Source organism: Pleurodeles waltl, chromosome 8 (genome assembly GCF_031143425.1).
Source record: "Pleurodeles waltl isolate 20211129_DDA chromosome 8, aPleWal1.hap1.20221129, whole genome shotgun sequence".
Taxonomy (NCBI): domain Eukaryota; kingdom Metazoa; phylum Chordata; class Amphibia; order Caudata; family Salamandridae; genus Pleurodeles; species Pleurodeles waltl.
In genome coordinates this window covers 823,681,861-823,702,243 of record NC_090447.1, presented here as the reverse complement: position 1 = coordinate 823,702,243, position 20,383 = coordinate 823,681,861, and the positions used below count along the sequence as shown (strand labels likewise).

Sequence of the window (20,383 nt, the reverse complement as noted above, 5' to 3'; positions counted from 1 at the left end):
ACAAATGACTTAAGTCTATTGATTTTAAGACCAAGATTTCCCATGAATGTATTAAAAGCATTCAATAAAACCTGAAGACCATTTGCTGTCCTTGAGATGAGTACGGCATCATCCACATACAATAATACTGGAATTGGGAAGTTATTAATAATAGACAGATCCTTCCCCAATTCACAGAGACATTTCTCTACCCATTTATATAAAGAAGAAAAAGAAAAGGGGCCAGCACACAACCCTGTCTTACCCCCTTTAGTGAAGGGAACGTCTCTGTTAAACCACTTTTCTGAGAATAGCGAACTCGAGCCGATGTACAAGCATGAAGTCTACTAAGTAGAACAATAATGTCTTTGTCCACTCCCATATTTAACATGACCGTCCACAATTTCTCTCTATTGACTGTGTCAAAAGCACAGGACAGATCCATAAATGCTAAATGTATACACCCCTTTTTGACTTTCGTATATTTTTGGGCTATGAGAGTCAAATTGAGTGTTTGTTCTACTGTGCCCAGCCCAGGCCGAAAGCCAAATTGGGCCTGTGAAAGACAATGAGATTCAGTTGCCCAGTTTTCCAACTTATTTAAAATCACTAGACCTAAGATTTTAACTGAGCTGTCCAATAGAGAAATTGGTTGATAACATAAAGGATTTGCCCTATCCCCCTTCTTAAAAATTGGGACGATAATCGCCTCTCTCCACGTGTCTACTAGTGGACCTGTCATGACAGATCTCAGAACATTAGTGAGCAATGGCCCCCAAAAATCTGGAAGCGCTTTATATGAATCAGCAGGAATTTTGTCCGGGCCAGGGGCTTTCTCAGAAGGGCAATCTTGAATAGCCTGTTTTACATCAGCTACACTTACAGCATTACTGAAGGCCGCACTGTCGGAAGCATTTCCTATTATCATGAGGCAATTCGTATCATCTTGTTGGACATTATTCTCCATTGCAAAAGATTTTGAAAAATAATTCACCCAGGCTTGAGCTGGAATGACAGTGTCCATAGTCGCCTCATGCTTGTCATTCAACAATGGAGAATTAACCACTTGCCCGAATGCAGTTGTATCTTTATTTTTACTTGCTTCGATCAGTTCCTCCCAGGCAGACTCACTTAATTCAGTCTTCCTCTTAGGAAGTGCTTCCTTATACCTCTTTCTTGCAATTTTGATTGCTTGTCGATCTTGAGGAGATGCATTGATTATTTTCTTTAAGTTTTTTAGGGATAGAGTACATGCATGATTAAACCATCGAGGGCCACGTACTTTGTTAGTGCCCGGGCACTTTAATTTTTCAGCCATGTACTTTGTTAAAGAGGAAAATGCATGAACAATTTCATGGGGGGCATGTCTTCACTGAAAGTTGTCATAACATCTGTCCATTTGCTCTGTATTAGATCTTTAAAAAAGCTATTACTATCTATTTTTTCCCATTTAATTGTAAGGCCTTTTCGGGCTGAGAACTTCATGTCTGGATGTCATTTCTCTATTCTCAAGTCACTCTTCAAACCCAAGCTTATTTCAATAGTTAGAAGGTTGTGATCACTAATACAAGTCGGCGTCACCCGAAACTGTCCAACAAAGGGGATTAATTCTCTAGAATAAATAATGAAGTCAATGATAGAATGAGCATTTCCTCTTATAAACGTCGGTACCCCCTCTAAGACAGGTATGGGAAAAAGCAGAGAATTAGCTGCCTGTCACACTGTTAAGAGCATTCCCATAAGGAGAGTGTTTAAAGTGCTGAATAGGACAATCATTTTCATCAAGGAGCCCACAACAATCTAAATACTCTGACTCACATAAATGAGCATGAAAAAATCACCAACCCATATTATTCTTAGGTCCTTTTTACTAATATTCGTTGCCTTGTGTATTATCATCTCCAAATTGCCAACCACACTAGTGTCCGAGTTGTCAAAGGTATTGTTATAATAATTAATCAACAATATGTCAAATGGTTCTGACAGTTTCAAAAATAGGGCCAGGAAAAAAGGGGATGTGCCCACGACACGCACATCCACCCCCCTTGCCATTACTGATGTAAAGGTGACCAGGCTTCCCTTAGCCCTACCCACGGAGGTCTTAGTTGCAGGGACACTATGGGGGTCATTCTGACCCTGGCGGCCGGTGACCGCCAGGGTCACCGACCACGGGAGCACCGCCAACAGGCAATGAGCCGGCGTCCTCGTTGCAGGGGCATTTCCTCTGGGCCGGCGGGCGCTCTTTTGGAGAGCGCCCCCCGGCCCAGAGGAAATGTCTGAATGGCCGCCGCGGTCTTTTGACCGCGGTGCGGTCATTCAGCGGCGGTACCTTGGCGGACGGCCTCCGCCGTCCGCCAAGGTCAAAATGACCCCCTATATGTGGCATAGCTATTAATATACTGAGGCTTTGTAAGCCAAGTCTCTTGGCAACAAATAAAAACATTCTCTGTCACTAACTTTAGCCAATCAGGGTTTCCCATTTTTTATTTTAATCCTACCACATTCCAGGAGATAATCCCTGAAACTGTTGTATCATGTATATCGTGTATATCAGAGACTCCCTTAGATTGTAAAAGGGGCTGATGCAGTGTATTCAACTCTGGCGTCCTCTGTAAGGATGGCCCAGTTGTTAATGGTCAGTCTAACTGTTCTAAAGAGGCCAAGAGCTCAAATCTATTAGACAGCGTCAGGGTGTTATCAAGTGGTTTAGAGACAGCAAAGTGACTAAAATTCTGATTACCAGGGTAAATTGTGTCAGATAGACAAGTCTTGGGTGAAGAAAGAATAAACTTGGATAATCGTTGTACTCTTATAGTTCCTGCAGGTATCGTTATAGTTGAGAAGTGATGGTGTAAAGAATTAACTATCCAGGGACTCCTAAAATTTATAACTATACAGTCCCCTTGTGAGGACTTGGGGGATAAACCAACCCAGGGGACCCTTCTTAAAGTTAAAATGTCCTTGCAAAAGTCTACCCTTCTCCCCGAGTGCTTTCCTACCCAGTGCGTCACTTTATTTAACAATGATGCATGTGACGCGAATTTCCTAGTATGGGAACATTTTCCAAAATTAAAATATAGGGAGCACATGCCGGCGGGATCCTTGGGTACGTTGTTTGGGTTCTTATAGTCGCCTGGCCCTCAGAGTCCTCCTGCTTATCTATATCCTGCCGATAATGTGCATTTATAGAATTTTGTGTTACCACTAGATTTGATGACTTGGAGGCTAAATTCTGGACGGGATTTGGCCCGTGCTTTTGATATAACTGAGTAGCCGGGGCTGGTGGGTGCACAGAGTCAATATGGTTGATCTGAGATTCTTCCCTCAATGGTAAAGAGTTTGTTGTCGTTGATATAAAGTCGACCTTCTACTCGAGAACAGCCACTTTCTCCAGAACCAAGTAACGTAACTTTTTTATATCCCTGAGCTGATTCTCAATCTGGCTAAGATGGCCATTAGAAGGCTCCAAAGTCTTGCTGTCTCTTATCTGTTTTTCCATAGTTCTTTTTAATGGGTTGGGTTGACGTTTCCCCTTTTTCTTCTCCATTCCTACTGAATCCTTTTCGGGCTCATAAGATTTTGCAGGAGACAAGGCTAGGTCTAAAGAGGGGGGCTATAGCGTGGGGAGGGATCGCTTGCCTGCTCTTTTTTAAAGGGTGGACTCTCGGGGTCATGGAAGTAATTAAATCTACTCGGGGGTCCTTATCCATTATTACACAAGGGTTCCCTGTCCTTATCTGAATTAGTGGAGATTTTACATGGGGAGTCCTTTCTTCCCCCTCACCTTTCCCTATTTTCTCAAGGTATGACTCTAGAGAAGCTCCCACTCTCCCTATCTCCGACTCAATGACACCCATCACAGAGGTAAGATAGCTAGTTATCAGCCTGGGGGCGTGGGCCTCCTGAATGGAGCCCCTTCTTCCACAATCTCCTTTTCGTTTCCCCATCAGGGCTAGCTAGTCCTTAATTGAAAAGAGAAAAGAAAGAACTAAACGCCTTATATTTTTCCCATCCTTGCAGAGTCCAGTGCCCAATGCTAACCTGGGATAGGGCTGGGTTTTATGCAACTCCTAACATAAGGGTGGGAGGGCTAGTCACAGCTTCCTGCCACAGATGCCCGAGGGCTGTAATCCTATAGTCTTATAGTCATCACCGTTACCTGGTACGTGTATAGATCAACAAGACACAGTGTCTGAGAAGCCTCTCAGATACCCAGAATGGAAGAGACTCCTCCATCTCCTCCTTTAAATCAGCGCTTTTTCGCGATTCTGTCTCATTCGTCGGAGCTCCAGAAACAAAATTAAAAGGGAGGGGGCCCAGCCCAGCCTCTTCCTGTTGATGACGGGCGAAGGACGGGCCCGCCCTTGGCCCGGGCTTCGCCTGCGTGCGTCCTGTGAGGAGGGAGCACGATATGAGTTTTAAAGGGCTCCTCTGCCCCAGGCAACAGTCCGGCACATCCCGCAAGGTGGGAACACAACAAAAAAATGATTTAAAGGCTTCCTCCGCCCGCGATGAAGAAAGGGCTCCTCCGCCCCAGGCAGCAATCAGCGCGTCCCGCGAGGTGGGAGCGCGATATGAGTTTTAAAGGGCTCCTCTGCCCCAGGCAACAGTCCGGCGCGTGCGACAAAAAAAAGATTTAAAGGGCTCCTCCGCCCGCGATGAAGAAAGGGCTCCTGCGCCCCAGGCAGCAATCAGCGCATCCCGCGAGGCGGGAGCGCGATATGAGTTTTAAAGGGCTCCTATGCCCCAGGCAACAGTCCGGCGAGTCCCGCGAGGCGGGAACGCAACAAAAAAAAAGATTTAAAGGGCTCCTCTGCCCGCGATAAAGAAAGGGCTCCTCCGCCACAGGCAGCAATCAGCGCGTCCCGCAAGGCGTTAGAGCGATATGAGTTTTAAAGGGCTCCTCCGCCCCAGGCAACAGTCCGGCGTGTCCTGCAATGTGGGAACGCGACAAAAAAAAGATTTAAAGGGCTCCTCCGCCCGCAATGAAGAAAGGACTCCTCCGCCCCAGACAGAAATCAGCGCGTCCCGCGAGGCGGGAGTGCGATATGAGTTTTAAAGGGCTCCTCTGCCCCAGGCAACAGTCCGGTGAGTCCTGCGAGGCGGGAACACAACCAAAAAAAGATTTAAAGGGCTCCTCCGCCCGCGATGAAGAAAGGGCTCCTCCGCCCCAGGCAGCAATCAGTGCGTCCCGCGAGGCGGGAGCACGATATGAGTTTTAAAGGGCTCCTCTGCCCCAGGCAACAGTCCAGCGCGTCACACTATAGTTCTTTAGAAATTATGGCAAGCAGAAAAATGAAAGGGCTGTAATCCTATAGTCTTATAGTCCTCACCGTTACCTGTTACGCGTATAGATCAACAAGACACAGTGTCTGAGAAGCCTCTCAAATACCCAGAATGGAAGAGACTCCTCCTTCTCCTCCTTTAATCGGCGCTTTTTTTGCTATTCTGTATCATTCGCCGGAGCTCCAGAAACAAAATTAAAAGGGAGGGGGCCCAGCGCAGCCTCTTCCTGTTGATGACGGGTGAAGGACGGGCCCGCCTTTGGCCCGGGCTTCGCCTGCGCGCATCCCGCGAGGAGGGAGCGCGATATGAGTTTTAAAGGGCTCCTCTGCCCCAGGCAACAGTCCGGCGCGTCCCGCAAGGTGGGAAAGCAACAAAAAAAAGATTTAAAGGCCTCCTCCGCCCGCGATGAAGAAAGGGCTCCTCTGTCCCAGGCAGCAATCAGCGCGTCGCGCGAGGCGGGAGCGCAAAATGAGTTTTAAAGGGCTCCTCTGCCCCAGGCAAAAGTCCGGCGCGTCCCGCTATAGTTCTTTAGAAATTATGGCAATCAGAAAAATGAAATAAAAATATATATAAAATTTAGAAACACATAAATTAAGGGGTCTCCTTGAAGCATATTTTTGATGGGCTTTAATGAAAGCGAAACTACATTTTAACTATTTTAACAAAATTTTAACTATTTACTAAAAATATCAGCTTCCTTGGGACACTATGTAAAACAGGGCTACAATTTAACGTAAGACTAACGGACACAAATAACTAAGGGTCTTATAAAGCTTGCTAAAAACTATACAAAAAAAGGGGCCTTATTAAGCTCTTGGCCCATCACAGGGGCGAAGATCATGACTTCGGCCACCCTGGTGGAGGGTGGCCTGCTCTATTTAGATACTCCTGCCTCCTGGTGGGAACCTCACTCCTGTGAAGGAAGCTGCCTCCACAGTAATTTCTTACTAAGCAGTAAAGACTGCCGAGCAGGATGCCATGTTCAAAGCAGGAGTCTGCTTTTTCTGAACAGAAAGGTGATGGCTCTGATGCAGCAGAATCTTTGGCTGACATGGGCATGGAAAATGAGTGATGGCTGTTCCATCCCAAATAGGGTGGGATGACTGTCACAATGACACAAAGCCCTTGTGGCAGACAGACCATTGGGTCATTGGATATCTCCAGCAGAGTCATCAGAAGCTCTGCTAGTGGTTATCCTACAGTTGTCTTGACTGCTAATAGACTAACAAAGCAGAGAAACTGCAGGATTGGCAGGGTTGCAAAGGGAATGCCATTTTACAGCATTTTTCTTGTTCCACCAAACACTACCTAACCTTTTAATTGTTTTTTCCTGACATCTGTACTGCAAATTGGCACACACAAGTGAATAACAGAAGTGGTTCAAATGATGAGGACATGATCTAATTTATTTCTTTGCCATCCTGGTTTTCATTATCCATAATTCTTCCTCAAGCAGACACAGTTTCTCAATTACCATAGAGGTTTCTCTCACAGGTATCAATGCCCTCACTTTGAAGTAGCATATTCATCAAATCTTTTTTACATCTTGTTGCACACTTCTTTGTTTCCCTGTTCATCATCATTCCGTGATTTTCTCAGTTTGCAGACGGGATGCCAAGGATGACCGTGTTTAAATAATTTTGTAGTAAATATTCTTCATGTAAGACAATAATCTGAACCAGTTTTATTTTTTATAAAATCATGTCTACCCAATATTCCACTCTCTTAAATGTTATGGTTATAGCAATTAGTTGTGTTCTTTTCATTTTATTCACACTTTTTGTTTTGATGTCAATGAATACATCTGAACTTCATCAAACCCAAAGGAAGTTTGTGGTACCTGATTTGCAGGAATTGTAAACTTTTGATAAGAGTCGCAAACATTTGTCCTCTTTCCAGTCGTGAATGATCCTGGCTAAGATGAACAAATCAGCTTCTGGAATTGGATCCTCAAAGAAGTCCCCTAACATGTAAATAATATGTTTTTATACACTTTTTTATCCATTTTGAAAACCAACATTAGAAATCAAATCAAATAAACTTTATTCAGCATAACCATGCCATAAAAGTACACAATTTAAAATTTGCAAACAATTATAGTAACAACAGTTCCATCATATCATAAACACATAAAGAAATTTAAAATCTCATAAAAGAAACAGCAACTCATTAAAGACTTTGCAGATTCCAATAATCACAAAAAACAAGAAAGGAATTTAATACTTGAAAAATATACAGAAAAGTAGCAGTTATGATGAATACCTCTTCCTAATACTGAATGTGCCTGTGATAAACTTAATCACTGCTCTACATTTTTCAACAGAATCCGGTTGCTGAAGATATTGAAAACCCAACTTGTGTTGAATACCGACTGACTTATACAATGAGCAAAACAGCATGAGATGAACAGTGAATTGAGCAGAGCATTTGTCACAGGGACAGAAGTAGTGGTTGTCAAACCATCTACCTTGCTGCAGAAAGGGAAAGAAAAAATGTCATGTATTCAAATGAAGCCTTGTGAGAAAAAATCTGAACTGGGGGTTTTCCACAAAGAATAAAGAAAACTACAGGGAATATGCAGGGGTGCCCTCTGTCCCCACTTCTTTTTGCACTAGCAATAGAACCACTGGTGTGTCTTATTCAGTAGGATGCCCAGTTACATGGATGGAGATGGGATGAGAGTCATGAAGACCATATAGCCTTATATGCAGATGACGTCCTTCTATACCTTGCTGAACTGGCGGTGAGTGTCTCACTATCCTTTAATATTTCGAAGAGGCATTGAATCCCTCCAAATCAGTGTTGGTGCCCTTCGGACCATCCCGTGATTGTTTTGACTGGCAGGACACCATTCCCCTCTGCAGACTAAGCTTCAAATATTTGGTGATTTGGGTGGCCCTGTACCCAGAGCTGACCTGGTCCTGGTCCCTTAACCTCTCGCCTTTCGACACGAAAGGTCAAAAATGACCTTCTGAAATAGCAATCGCTCCCCCTCAACTTATTGCGACAAATAGCTTTAGATAAGATGATGATCCTCCCAGGATTCCTGTACATCTTCCAAAACTTACCTCTCCTCATACCACGGTCCTGGTTTCAGGCTATGGATAGAGCTGCCACCTCCTTCCTGTAGCATGGCTCCAGGCACAGGTTTGCCCTTACACACTATCAATGGGTTCCATATGAGGAAGGCTTTTGTAAGGTCAACGTATACTTTTACCACTCGACTTCCCACCTACTTGTCATCCATGACTGGTTTAACGTGAGGTGGGCAGATCTTGCAGACAGGCTAAAGCTCCCAACTACTGGGCATGCTGTATGGATCCCCGGTTCCCAGGGGTATTCCTCACGTGACCAGAAGAGCTCTCTTGGCCTAGAGAGCAGCCCTACACCACGCTTGATGTAACTCAGTACTGACACAACAAGCACCCTTTTGGCATGGCTCATAGTTAAGTGAAATGGTGACACTGAAGGCATTTGGGAAGAGGGACTTTAGAGACATTCCACAGCTGGGTGATGTCAGGACAATCACACACATATGAGCCTTTCAAGAACTCCAGAACACTTACGCCCTCTGTTTGACTTTTTCATCCTTGGCTTGGTCTCCCCTAACCTTTTGCCTCTGTTCCCCAAGTTGTTGATGTGTGCTGGACTCTGATTTTGCTGGTTTTGTTACTCTGGGCGCTTTACCACTGCTAACCAGTGCTAAAGTGTAAGTGCTCCTTTACAAAATGTGTATGTAATTGGTTTATCCACGATTGGCATATTTGATTTACTAGTAAGTCCCTAGTAAAGTGCACTATAGGTGCCAGGGCCTGTAACTCAAATGCTAATATTGGGCCTGCAGCACTGGTTGTGCCACCCACATAAGTAGCTCTGTAATCATGTCTCAGACCTGCCTGTGTGTGCAGCTTTAACTATAAATTTGTCTTGGCAAGTGTACCCACTTACCAGGCCTAAATCTTCCCTTTTCTTACATGTAAGGCACCCCTAAGGTATGCCCTAGGAAGCCCCCAAGGGCAGGGTGCAGTGTATGGTTGAGGTAGGACATATAGTAATGTGTTTTATATGCCCTGACAGTTAAATATTGCTAAATTCATTGTTCAATGTTGCAAGGCCTGTCCCTCTCATAGGTTAACATGGGGGCTACCTTTAAATCTGATTAAAGGGTAGATTCCCTTTGAGAGCGGATGGACATGTGGGGTTTGGGGTCTCTGAGCTCACAATTTGAAAATACATCTTTTAGTAAAGTTCATTTTAGAATTGTGTTTTTGAAAATGCCACTTTTAGAAAGTGGGCATTTTCTTGCTTATACTATTTCTGTGACTCCGCCTGTTTGTGGATTCCCTGACTGGGTCAGTTTGACAGTTGGGCTGGTTGCACCTCACACTAGACAGTGACACAAAGGGAGCTGGGGTGTACTCTGAATTCCCTGATGAGCCATTTGTGCTAGGAGGGAGGAGAGGAGTGGTCACATACACCTGAAAGGGCTGTGTCTGTCCTCACACAATGCAGTCTCGGACCCCCTGGTGAGTGTCTGGGGCCTGGCCTGGGCAAGGCAGGATTTCATATTCAAAAGTGACTTTTCTTTGAAGTAGGTCTACTTCAAAGGAGAAATTGGGTATAAGAAGGGCACCCAAAGCCACAGACTTTAGAACACTTCTGGAAACAAGAGGAACCTCTGCCTGTAGAAGAGCTGAAGAGCTGAGGAAGAAGAGATTCCCTGCCTGTGACTGTGCTTTGTGGAGCTATCCTGCAGTTGCTGCTTCTGCCAGAGAAAGAGGGCAAAGACTGGACTTTGTGTGCCTTCCATCTTGTGAAGAACTCTCCAAGGGCTTGATTTAGAGCTTGCCTCCTGTTGTTTGAAGTCTCAGGGACAGCAACGACTTCTCTCTACCAGCACCTGAAGTCTCTGGAGAGACTCCTGCTCTGACAAGTGGTGCCCCATCCAGTCCCTGGGCCCTTGAAAAGAAAGTTGGTGAAAATCCAAGGAAATCGACTTCGGACGACTCCGGACCGACGTCGATGCTGAATCTCGTGACGGAACCCACAACCGACTCCGTGATCTTCGCTGGAACGCGACGACCTTCGTAGGCCCGACACCGCTGCAGCCCTGCCGAAGTCCGCGACTCCGTGCCACTGGTGTCAGATTTTTTGGGAACGACTCCGTCACGACGCCGTGTTAACACCTCATCGAAGCATTTTGTGTTTCTAAGTGCTATTTTAGCATTTAATCTTTACAAATTCATAACTTGACTTGTGTATGTCAGATTTTTGTCGTTTTGGTCTTGCTTTGTTTAGAAAAATATTTCCTATTTTTCTAAACTGGTGTGTCATTTTGTAGTGTTTTCATTGAGTTACTGTGTGTGTTGGTACAAATACTTTACACCCAGCACTCTGAAGTTAAGCCTACTTTTCTGCCAAGCTACCAAGGGAGTAAGCAGGGGTTAGCTGAGGGTGATTCTCTTTTACCCTGACTAGAGTGAGGGTCCTTGCTTGAACGGGGGTAACCTCTAAGACACAGTTCTATAAGTAACTCTAGCTAAGACACGCCCTTCACTCCAGGAATATCCAAATCAGCACCCTTCCTGAGTAAGCCCATTGGAAACCAAACTCCTTATAGGGGCATTGGGCAGGGGAGGGCTCTCTAAGATATACTGTACCTTGATAATTAATACCGCAAGCAGTTTTGACCATCGCTGAGTCAAATGGGAGACCTGGAAAGGTCGCATGAAGATGACGATTGATAAGACCACTTTATCCTTAAGATTACACCTGGTACAGACATAATATTTATACACGGTGCACCTTTCCCCTACCAGCATGTATTGAACAGGCCTCCTCCCTGAGCCTATCTGCCCCAGTGTGCGAGTATACCCACTGACTTCTATCATGTGGTATGGCTATGTCCAAAAACTCCGGGAGCATTGGCCCGCAGTTGTGGGGGAGCTGACTGAGATCCTGGGATGGGAGGTCCCTCTCTCACCCTTGGGGATCCTGTTAGGGGTTCTTGAAGGACTTGGGGATACAAGGGCTAAAAAGACCTTTTTGGGCACAGCTATTATGGTCGCCAAGCATGATATAGCAGCCCTCTGGAGGAAAACTACTCCTCTCTTCATTACCCTTTGGCACCAAGGTGTGGACTGGTGTGCACAAGAGGGGAAGCTGGTCTATGAGGCCAGGGGTTACCCTCATAAGCATGGTAAAATAAGGGGGACATGGCTTAGACAATTGTCATTACATTACTCAAGGAGGAAAATTAAGTGTAAAACAATATCAATGTACTCACATGCCTTAACATGTCACGGCTGTACTCGAATGTTAAACAAAGTACCTTGCTATACAGATTGTATGCTTCAGTATTGTGTGCCACTGTATGCAAAATTTGTAAAACCCAAATAAAATCAGTTTATCAAAAAAATAAATCTAACTCATAGTCAAGGACTAATTAAAAAAACTGTCCATAGAGACTGTTAGAAATGTGGTCTTTTGTTGGCAGTGAGGTTACCCCCTGTCCAAGCAAGGACCCTCACTCTAGTCATGATAAGTCACACACAATCCAAATTATCCTGTGCCCACCCTCTGGTAGCATGGCACTGAGCAGTCAGGCTTAACTTAGAAGGAAATGTGTACAGTATTTGTGCAATAAATCATGCAATAACACAGCAGAACACCACAAAAATACACCACACAGTGTTTAGAAAAATATATAGGCCCTCATTACAACCCTGGCGGTAAATCCTGCTTTCCGCCGTGCTGAAGACCGCCAACATACCGTTGCGGTGGCGGAATTCCACTACATGAATAACGACCCATATCTCGGAATCCGCCACAATAGAGACACCCACACAAGTCCGCCACACCAAAGGTCAGTCATAAGCTGGCGATAACAAAACCCACACCGTCACCCCAACAGGAGAATACACCCACACTATCACGACCACGAATCAATGCAGTGGTCTTTCAACCACGGTAATCCATTGGCGGTACACACCGCGGCGCTCAAAATACACACACACTTACAAAACACAACAACATTGTACAATTCGAAATACACACACTTGATACACATACAAACACCACACCCACACACTCACACCACTATAAAACACACACCCACATTACCCACAACCTCTTACAATGTTAAATTTGGAAGAAGGCCAGAGAGAGAGATCAGCAAACACAACACCAGCATCCACAGACACACAACACCATCACTTATACAACTTCCACGCACCTCAAACAACACACACCAACACATCCCCCCACACATCACAACAGAGAGCACCTCAGACATCACCCACACCACATCATGGCACCTCAAAGACACCCCAGGTTTTCAGAGGAGGAGCTCAGGGTCATGGTGGAGGAGATCATCCGGGTAGAGCCACAGCTTTTCGGTTCACAGGTGCAGCATACCACCCTTGTGAGGAAGATGGCGGTATGGCGGAGAATCATCAACAGGGTCAACGCCGTGGGACAGCATCCAAGAACACAGGATGACATCAGGAAGAGGTGGAATGACCTACTGGGGAAGGTGCGTTCCGTGGTTTCAAGACACCAGATTACTGTACAGAGGACTGGCGGTGGACCCCCACCTCCTCCCCCACAACTAACAACATGGGAGGAGCAAGTCTTGGCAATCATGCATCCTGAGGGCCTCGCAGGAGTAGCATGAGGACTGGACTCTAGTAAGTCAAATCTTTACTACCATATCCCCCTCACCCCGCCGGCATGCCATCACATACCCCACCCTTACCCTCACTCCATCATCTCACATATGTCCCACTATCACAACGCACACATCTCAATACCAAAGCCCTGCATGCAACACCTATGCATGGACCACCGATACCAAAGCATGTCCAGTACAGATACTCACATAGACCCCAAACCAACTATCACAAAAGGGTAAACTCAATGATGCAAGCACAGGAGTAGAGGGTATCTCACCCAATGCACAAGATGGCGCACACTGATACTAAAACTATGCATTTACTCCCCAACAGGACCCATACCCAACGTCACCGGACAGGAGGTGCCAGAAATATCCAGTCCCTCCACAGAAGAGACCCAGAGTGTTGACAGCAGCTCTGCACGCCTGGACCAAGATGACCAGCCCGGCCCATCATGGACCTCAGGACAGTCGGTTCCCCTGACACAGTCCCAAACCACCACAGAATCTCCCCCTCAGGAAACACCACCACAGCACCCACCCAGCAAACCCATCCCTCTGTCCCCAGGATACGGCAATCATCAGTGTGTCCACCACTACAGGGAACCCAGCCAAACCCACCTACCCAATCAGGGACAGGGGGTCAGTGGCAGTGCGCACACCGTTCAGGGGACAGAGGCACAGGAAAACAGGGAAGCTTGGAGGACTGCTGTGTGACAGGGGGAGGACAGGCCCAGGGAACTGACACTCCATGAGGCACTCTCCAACATCATGGGAGCTTACCACCATTCCCAGGAGACCATGGGCATGGTACTGGCCAGGTTTCAGGAGACCCAGCGGCTGCAGGAGGAACACTGCCTGGGGATCAGGGAGGACTTGAAGTCCATTAACACCACCCTGGTCACAATTGCAGGTGTGCTAGCAGACCTTGTCAACACCATGAGGGACACAGTGGCACACCAACGGGCCCTGACACTAGCCTGGACGATGAACAGCCCTCCGCTGGCACTACTGGACAGGAGGCACCGCCACAGGACCAACAGGCCACCAGCACCCCACCCCCTGCAGAAGGAGAACTACCCCACAAACGGTCCCTGAGATCCAGGAACAAGACAGAGAACATTGCCAAGACCCCCGCCAGGAAATAAAATCCTCCTGAATGTCACCCTTCTGTCCCACTTTGTCACCCTGTCCACCTTAAACTGCCATTGTTCCTCTTCTATTGCTCCATTGGACAATGCACCTGTGAGACCAAGAGACTGTACTCTGCAATGGACATTCCTCCATCATCACCACAGCCCATTTCACACAACCCTCCACTTATTAGCACAAAAATAAACACCCTTGAATCACCAAAAAATCTGGAGTCAGTCTGTGCTTTCACAAATGTGTAATTGCAAAATCTCTTGAATATAGCAATGTCAATGTACTTGTTCACATACGAATGTTACACAGCTGTAGGCCAGGAGTAAACATAGCAGAGGGCACAAATTGGAACCCAGATCTGTGAAATGGAAAGCCAAAGTGACAAGTCAGGGTCCATAGACAGAGGTAAAAAGGCAGACTAATGCTAGGTCCTAAAATAGTATGAGATGTGGGAAGCAGTTCCATCTTCTTACCTGAGTCCCACTGGAAGTATTGCATGATGATGTTGTTTCAGTTGTCTACATCTTCTTCTGCCTCCTCTTCTTCACTGTCCACATGCTCCACGGCTGCCACAAGACCAGCATCAGGCCCATCCTCCTGCAGAAAAGGCACCTGCAGTCGCAAAGCCAGGTTGCGCAACATACAGCAGGCCACGATGATCTGGCACACTTCTTTGGTGAGTAGTATAGGGAGCCACCTGTTAGATGGAGGCACCTGAATCTGGCCTTCAGGAGGCCGAAGGTGCACTCTATTATCCTCCTAGTTCACCCATGTGCCTCATTGAAGAGTTCCTCTGCCCTTGTCTTGGGATTCCTCACTGGGGTCAGTAGCCATGGCAGGTTGGGGTAACCAGAGTCTCCTGCAAATATCGAGAGGCAACTGTTAGACATCCTCCAAACATTAGTGAATCTCCCATATCCAGACAGCAAATGAAACTGTGTGTGGACTTTAGGCTCACCTATTAGCCACACACGGTGCCTCTGGAGTTGCCCCATCACATAAGGGATGCTGCTATTCCTCAAAATGTAAGCGTCATGCACTGAGCCAGGATACTTGGCATTCACATGGGAGATGTACTGATCTGCCAAACACACCATCTACACATTCATAGAATGGTAGCTTTTGCGGTTTTGCTATACACCTGTTCATTCCTGCGGGGGGGCAAATGCCACATGTTTACCATCAATGGCACCAATGATGTTGGGGATATGTCCCAGGGCATAGAAGTCACCTTTCACCATGGGCAAATCTTCCACTTGAGGGAAAACAATGTAGCTGCGCATGTGTTTCAGCAGGGCAGGCAACACTCTGGACAACATGTTAGAGAACATTGGCTGGGACATCCCTGATGCCTTGGCTACTGCTGTTTGAAAAGACCCACTGGCCAGGAAATCGAGTACAGACAGGACCTGCCCTAGAGGGGGTATTCCTGTGGGATGGCGGATAGCTGACATCAGGTCAGGCTCCAACTGGGCACACAGTTCCTAGATTGTTGCACGATCAAGTCTGTAAGTGATAATGATGTGTCTGTCTTCCATTGTCGACAGGCCCACCAGGGGTCAGTACACCGGAGGATGCCGCCATCTCATCACCTGCCCCAGCAGACGTGCCTAACGGTGAGCAGAGGGTCATACAACACTTAGGTATCACAAGGCTGTTTAGCAAAAATTTTAAATTTTCTCTATGTGCCTTTGTCCGTATTACTGGCCTAAATAGGTGTGACGCAGGTTTTTGGCCTGACATGTGGCTACCTGAAATGGCAGCTGCCTGACCTGGGACAAGGGGAAATGAGGTAACTTCGCTGGCATAGTACCACGTCACGGTAGGCTGTCGAAGACCGGGGGCCATTCAGCATTGGTTATCATTGGGCCCTATGGGTTCCAGGAGCCAATGACGATGTACGCCGGCGGTGACGGTACGCACCGCCGTGGATGTGACCACCATTTTCTATCAGTTCCCTCACTTGATACCTGACCTTCAACAGGAGAGGACCTACACTGCAAGTGCTGCTGTGACCTGTGTCTGGAAGCGACAATGGCTACAGTGTCTGGGGAAAGGTCCCCTGCCTTCACTTCGGAGAAGTTGGAGAAACTGGTGGATGGAGTCCTCCCCCAGTACACGCAACTGTACGGTCCTCCAGACAAGCAGGTGAGTACACTGTGAGCATGGTGGATGGCACATGATTGTATGGATTGTCGTGGATGGAAGAGGGAGGGGGGGACAGGCCAGCATGTGAGGATGGTGTGTGTATGTATGTCTGGGCCAGGGTGGGAGGTTTGTGGGCAATGTGTCAGAAGAACTGTACGGGAGAGTAACATCCATACTAACTTCACTTTTCCTCTAGGTCAGTGCCCGCCAGAAGGGGATTGGCGTGCCATCGCCAAGGGAGTACGGACCCTGGGGGTCTACCATAGACGAATCACCCACTGCTGGAAAAGATGGGAGGACCTGCCCTGCTGGAGCAAGAAGACGGTGGAGGCCCAGCTGGGGATGGCCTCCCAACATGGAAGGGGTGCCTGTCACACCATGACCCTCCTGATGTACCGGATCTTGGCGGTGGCTTGTCCGGAGTTGGATGGGCGCTTGAGGGCATCACAGCAGCCACAAGGGGGTGAGTGCACTCTCATTCAGCTGACACTTCGCGCATGACCAGGTGTCTGGGTGGGGGTGGGGGCTGGGTTCCCCTAGGCCAGGGCAGACGCGCAAAGGTAGATCCATTGATTTGCAGGCTCATTCCCAATGCAACCCCAAAGGTGGTATTTGCCCTCTGCACCTAGTCAGGCTCTCATGGGTTCCAGCTGTGCACGAAATGGGTCTAGACAGAGTACCCTTGGGCATGTGCTTTTCCCCTGCACTGTTAGTGCATGGCTTAGTGCATAGGGCTTCTCCTTGTGTGTTGGGTCCGACAACGGTAGTGGTGTTGCATGCATTGACCATGTGTCTCTTCTGTCTTTCCCCCCCTTTTTGTTTTGTCACCCTGTTCTTGCGTGCATTAGCATCATCTGGCGTAGGAGCAGTGGCACCGGAGCAGGAGGGAGCTGCATCCCACATGGCCCTGAAGGGTGAAGTAACGGAATCTGAAGGCACCAGTGGGACAGAGGGCGAGGGGAGCTCCACTACGGGGACAGGAGCATACACCAGCGACAGCAACTACAGGTACAGCCGCCACCCCCCACCAGCACCGCCCTCCAAGCAGCCCCTCAGTGTGTTTCCCGTGCCCGCTCACCCAGGAGTGTGGGCATCTCCTTCGCCCCAGGCACCTCAAGCCCTGCCCCAGTCAGCCCTGCTGCCCTCAGTGAGGAGGCTATTGACCCCCTGAGATGCCTCACTGTTGGGCAACCTACCAATTTGAATGCCATCCAGGGTGTTGAGAGGCATTTGCAGCAAACAAATGCATATGTGGAGGGCATTCATTCTGGCCAAGCGGCCCAACAGAGAGCATTTCAGGCTCTGGCCTCAGCACTGATGGCAGCCACTGTCCCTGTGTCCAGCCTCCCCCTCCCACTTCCTCCACCCAGACCCAATCCCCTGTACCTCAGCCTACCCCAAGCACACCATCACACCAGCATGCACACTCATCAGCACACAAGAGTGGACATGGCAAACATAAGCGCCAGACATCCCACTGGCACTCACGCAAGCACCATCCCCATGCAGACACACCAACATCCACTGCCTCCACTGTGTCCCCCTCCTCCACGTCCTCCTCCTCCATCCCTGTCTTGTCTCCACTCACACCTGCACGCACTACATCCTCAGCCACTACCTCCATCACCAGCAGGCCCATCACCACACACCGCTCACGTGCAATCACCACCTCCACTACCATTCACACATCTACTGTGTCCTCTCCCAGTGTGTCTGTGAGCCCTCCTCCCAAACTACACAAACGCAAGCACACACCCACCCAACAGCCATCCACCTCACAACAGCCTCCGGCCCATGCACCTTCACCCAAATTCAGCAAACGTACACCTCCTACAACCACTACCTCTTCCTCCACTCCCAAACCCCCTCCATCTTCCCGTCCCAGTGTGTCTAAGAATCTCTTCCTCGCAAACTTTGACCTCTTCCCTACACCTTCCCCCCCTTCCTTCCCCTAGGGCCAGGCTGTCCAGGTCCCAACCCAGCACCTCAGCCACCAAATCCTCAAGCACAGTGGTCCCAGCAACTCTGGTCTTATCACGGGCGCCACCCATCAGGGCTGCCAGTGTGCCACCTAGCGAGGCCAAGGAGCAGGCCATTCCGCCACCTGCCAAGACGAAGAAGGTGCCCACATGCCGGAGGGAGAAGCAGCACCTACCAGCAAGTAAGGGCTCCTCCACGCCAAAAGGGGACAGTGGCAAGGCACCAGCAGCGACATCAAAGGTCGGGAAGGGACACAAGCCGAAGAGCAGGACAGGGCACGGTGGCTCCAGATGAGGGACCACTCTGGGCAGTTTGGCAAGAACAGGTGGAGTGGCTCATCAGGCCTCTGTAGCAGAAGGCCCAGACTGGAGAACCCATGGGAGAAGTCTGTCGGAGGGCACTGTGGCTCGGGGTCGGCTGTGGACCCTGCCCACAGGATTGAGATACAGCAAGATGGGACAATGGCGGTGGTGCCTGCTGGGTCGGCAGATGGGTCTGGTAGAGAGCTGGAAATGGGATCGGAGATGGTCCCCACACAGGTCTGACTTTGTCGCTGACATTTGGAGCTGACTGTCGTGCCCTCTGTCGGGGGGCATGAGGCTGAGTAAGAGTAATTGGTCTTCGAGAAATGGTGCTCTGAGACACTGACCAGGGTTCTGAAGGTGCACTATCTACATTTGGGCTGTAATGGGCATGGGGGGGGGGGCAACACTAATAACATTGGACAATTATGGTTTGGTTTGCAGGCAATAGTATGTTGTAGCCGGGGTAGGGGGTGGCCACTCCACGTTTGTGGTAGGTCTTTATAACTGGGTAGTTGGGGATTAGGCTGTTGTCCTGGCAGCACTTGCAGAATGGATTTGCAGTATTCGGGGTGGGGGTTGGGGGTGTTTGATTGGCAAAGTTTGCCAACATTTGATGTTGTTTTCACAGTGCAGGTAGAATGGTGAGATATGCATGATGTACCTTGTTTGTATTCCCATGGTGGGTTGGAAGTCAGGGGGAGGCATTAATGTGGGAGGGATAACAGTTCAGTACCAATATGGGTCATAAGATTAACATGTTGATGTGGAATGTTAGGGGGTTGGAGAGCTTCACCAAGCGTTATAGGGTACACTCCTTTTTAAAGAGACATAAGGTGCATATCGCCTGCCTTCAGGAGACACACATGATGGAGGAGGAAGCACAAAAACTGTCCAAAAGGTTCTCATCCTCCTTTTCTTCTTATGCGAGGGGTGTGCCCGTATGGGTGGCTCCAGGGGGTTCCTTTCACCCACACCTATTGTGAGGTAGACGTTGAGGGGAGATATGTCCTGGTCGAGGGTATGTTGGATGTAATCACCCATCAATATCCTTAACACTTATGCACCTAATATTGATGATCACTCCTTTTATACTAAAATACCAGAGATCCTGGGGGAGAGTGTGGATCGGCCTATTGTTTGGGTGGGGGATTACAATTGTATATTGAATGGGGAACTGGATCGTCTTCCACCGAAGCTGGGGACCAAGCCCCTGATGGTGAAATCTCTTGTGGAAGTGATGAGCCAGTTAGGGTTATGGGGCAGTTGAAGGGAATTGCACCCGGAGGGCAAGGAATTCACCTGTCACACTAGAACACATAATACACATACTCGGTTGGATAGGTTTCTGCTGGTCGGTCTTAACAGCTCTCAGGTTCTGAAGGTTACACATCTGGGTCAATTTCTGTCCGATCATGCACCTGTTCTGATGCACTTACAATGGGGGGTAGCGGACACCAGTATAGTGCATAGTTGGTGTTTGCCTGCGGACTTCCTCATGGATGTGGGGTGCAGGGATGGAGTGGGTGAGGCCATTAATGGTTACATGAACTTGAATTGGAACACAACCACGTCTAGGGGGCTGGAGTGGGAGGCAATAAAGGCCGTAGTGTAAGGGGTTTGGATCGGTACGGCATGCGGGGTACGCAGACAAATGGAGCAGGAACTTACAGTTTTGGAGGCAAAGTTAGGGGATCTGAAGCAGCAGTTACCAGACACATGAATAGCTGAAAGGGAGGAACTCAGGTTATATAAGGAGGTTAACAGTTGTTGGGATACCCTGAGTCGGGTCACTCTTAAAGCATATAGGCAATGCGGAGGGGGGGGATAAATCTGGCAAACTTTTGGCGTGGGTTCTGAAAAGGGAAGT

The 20,383-nt window shown here is 48.2% G+C and overlaps 1 protein-coding gene across 1 annotated transcript in view; it reads right to left on the bottom strand.

The window, feature by feature from the left end:
- ASMT (acetylserotonin O-methyltransferase) overlaps nt 1-20,383 on the bottom strand; it is a 457,737-nt gene that overhangs the window by 121,453 nt on the left and 315,901 nt on the right. Inside the window, exon 7 of the mRNA XM_069203172.1 lies at nt 7,106-7,228. Coding sequence (XP_069059273.1) covers nt 7,106-7,228 — 123 coding nt within the window. The remainder of the gene's footprint in view (nt 1-7,105; nt 7,229-20,383) is intronic.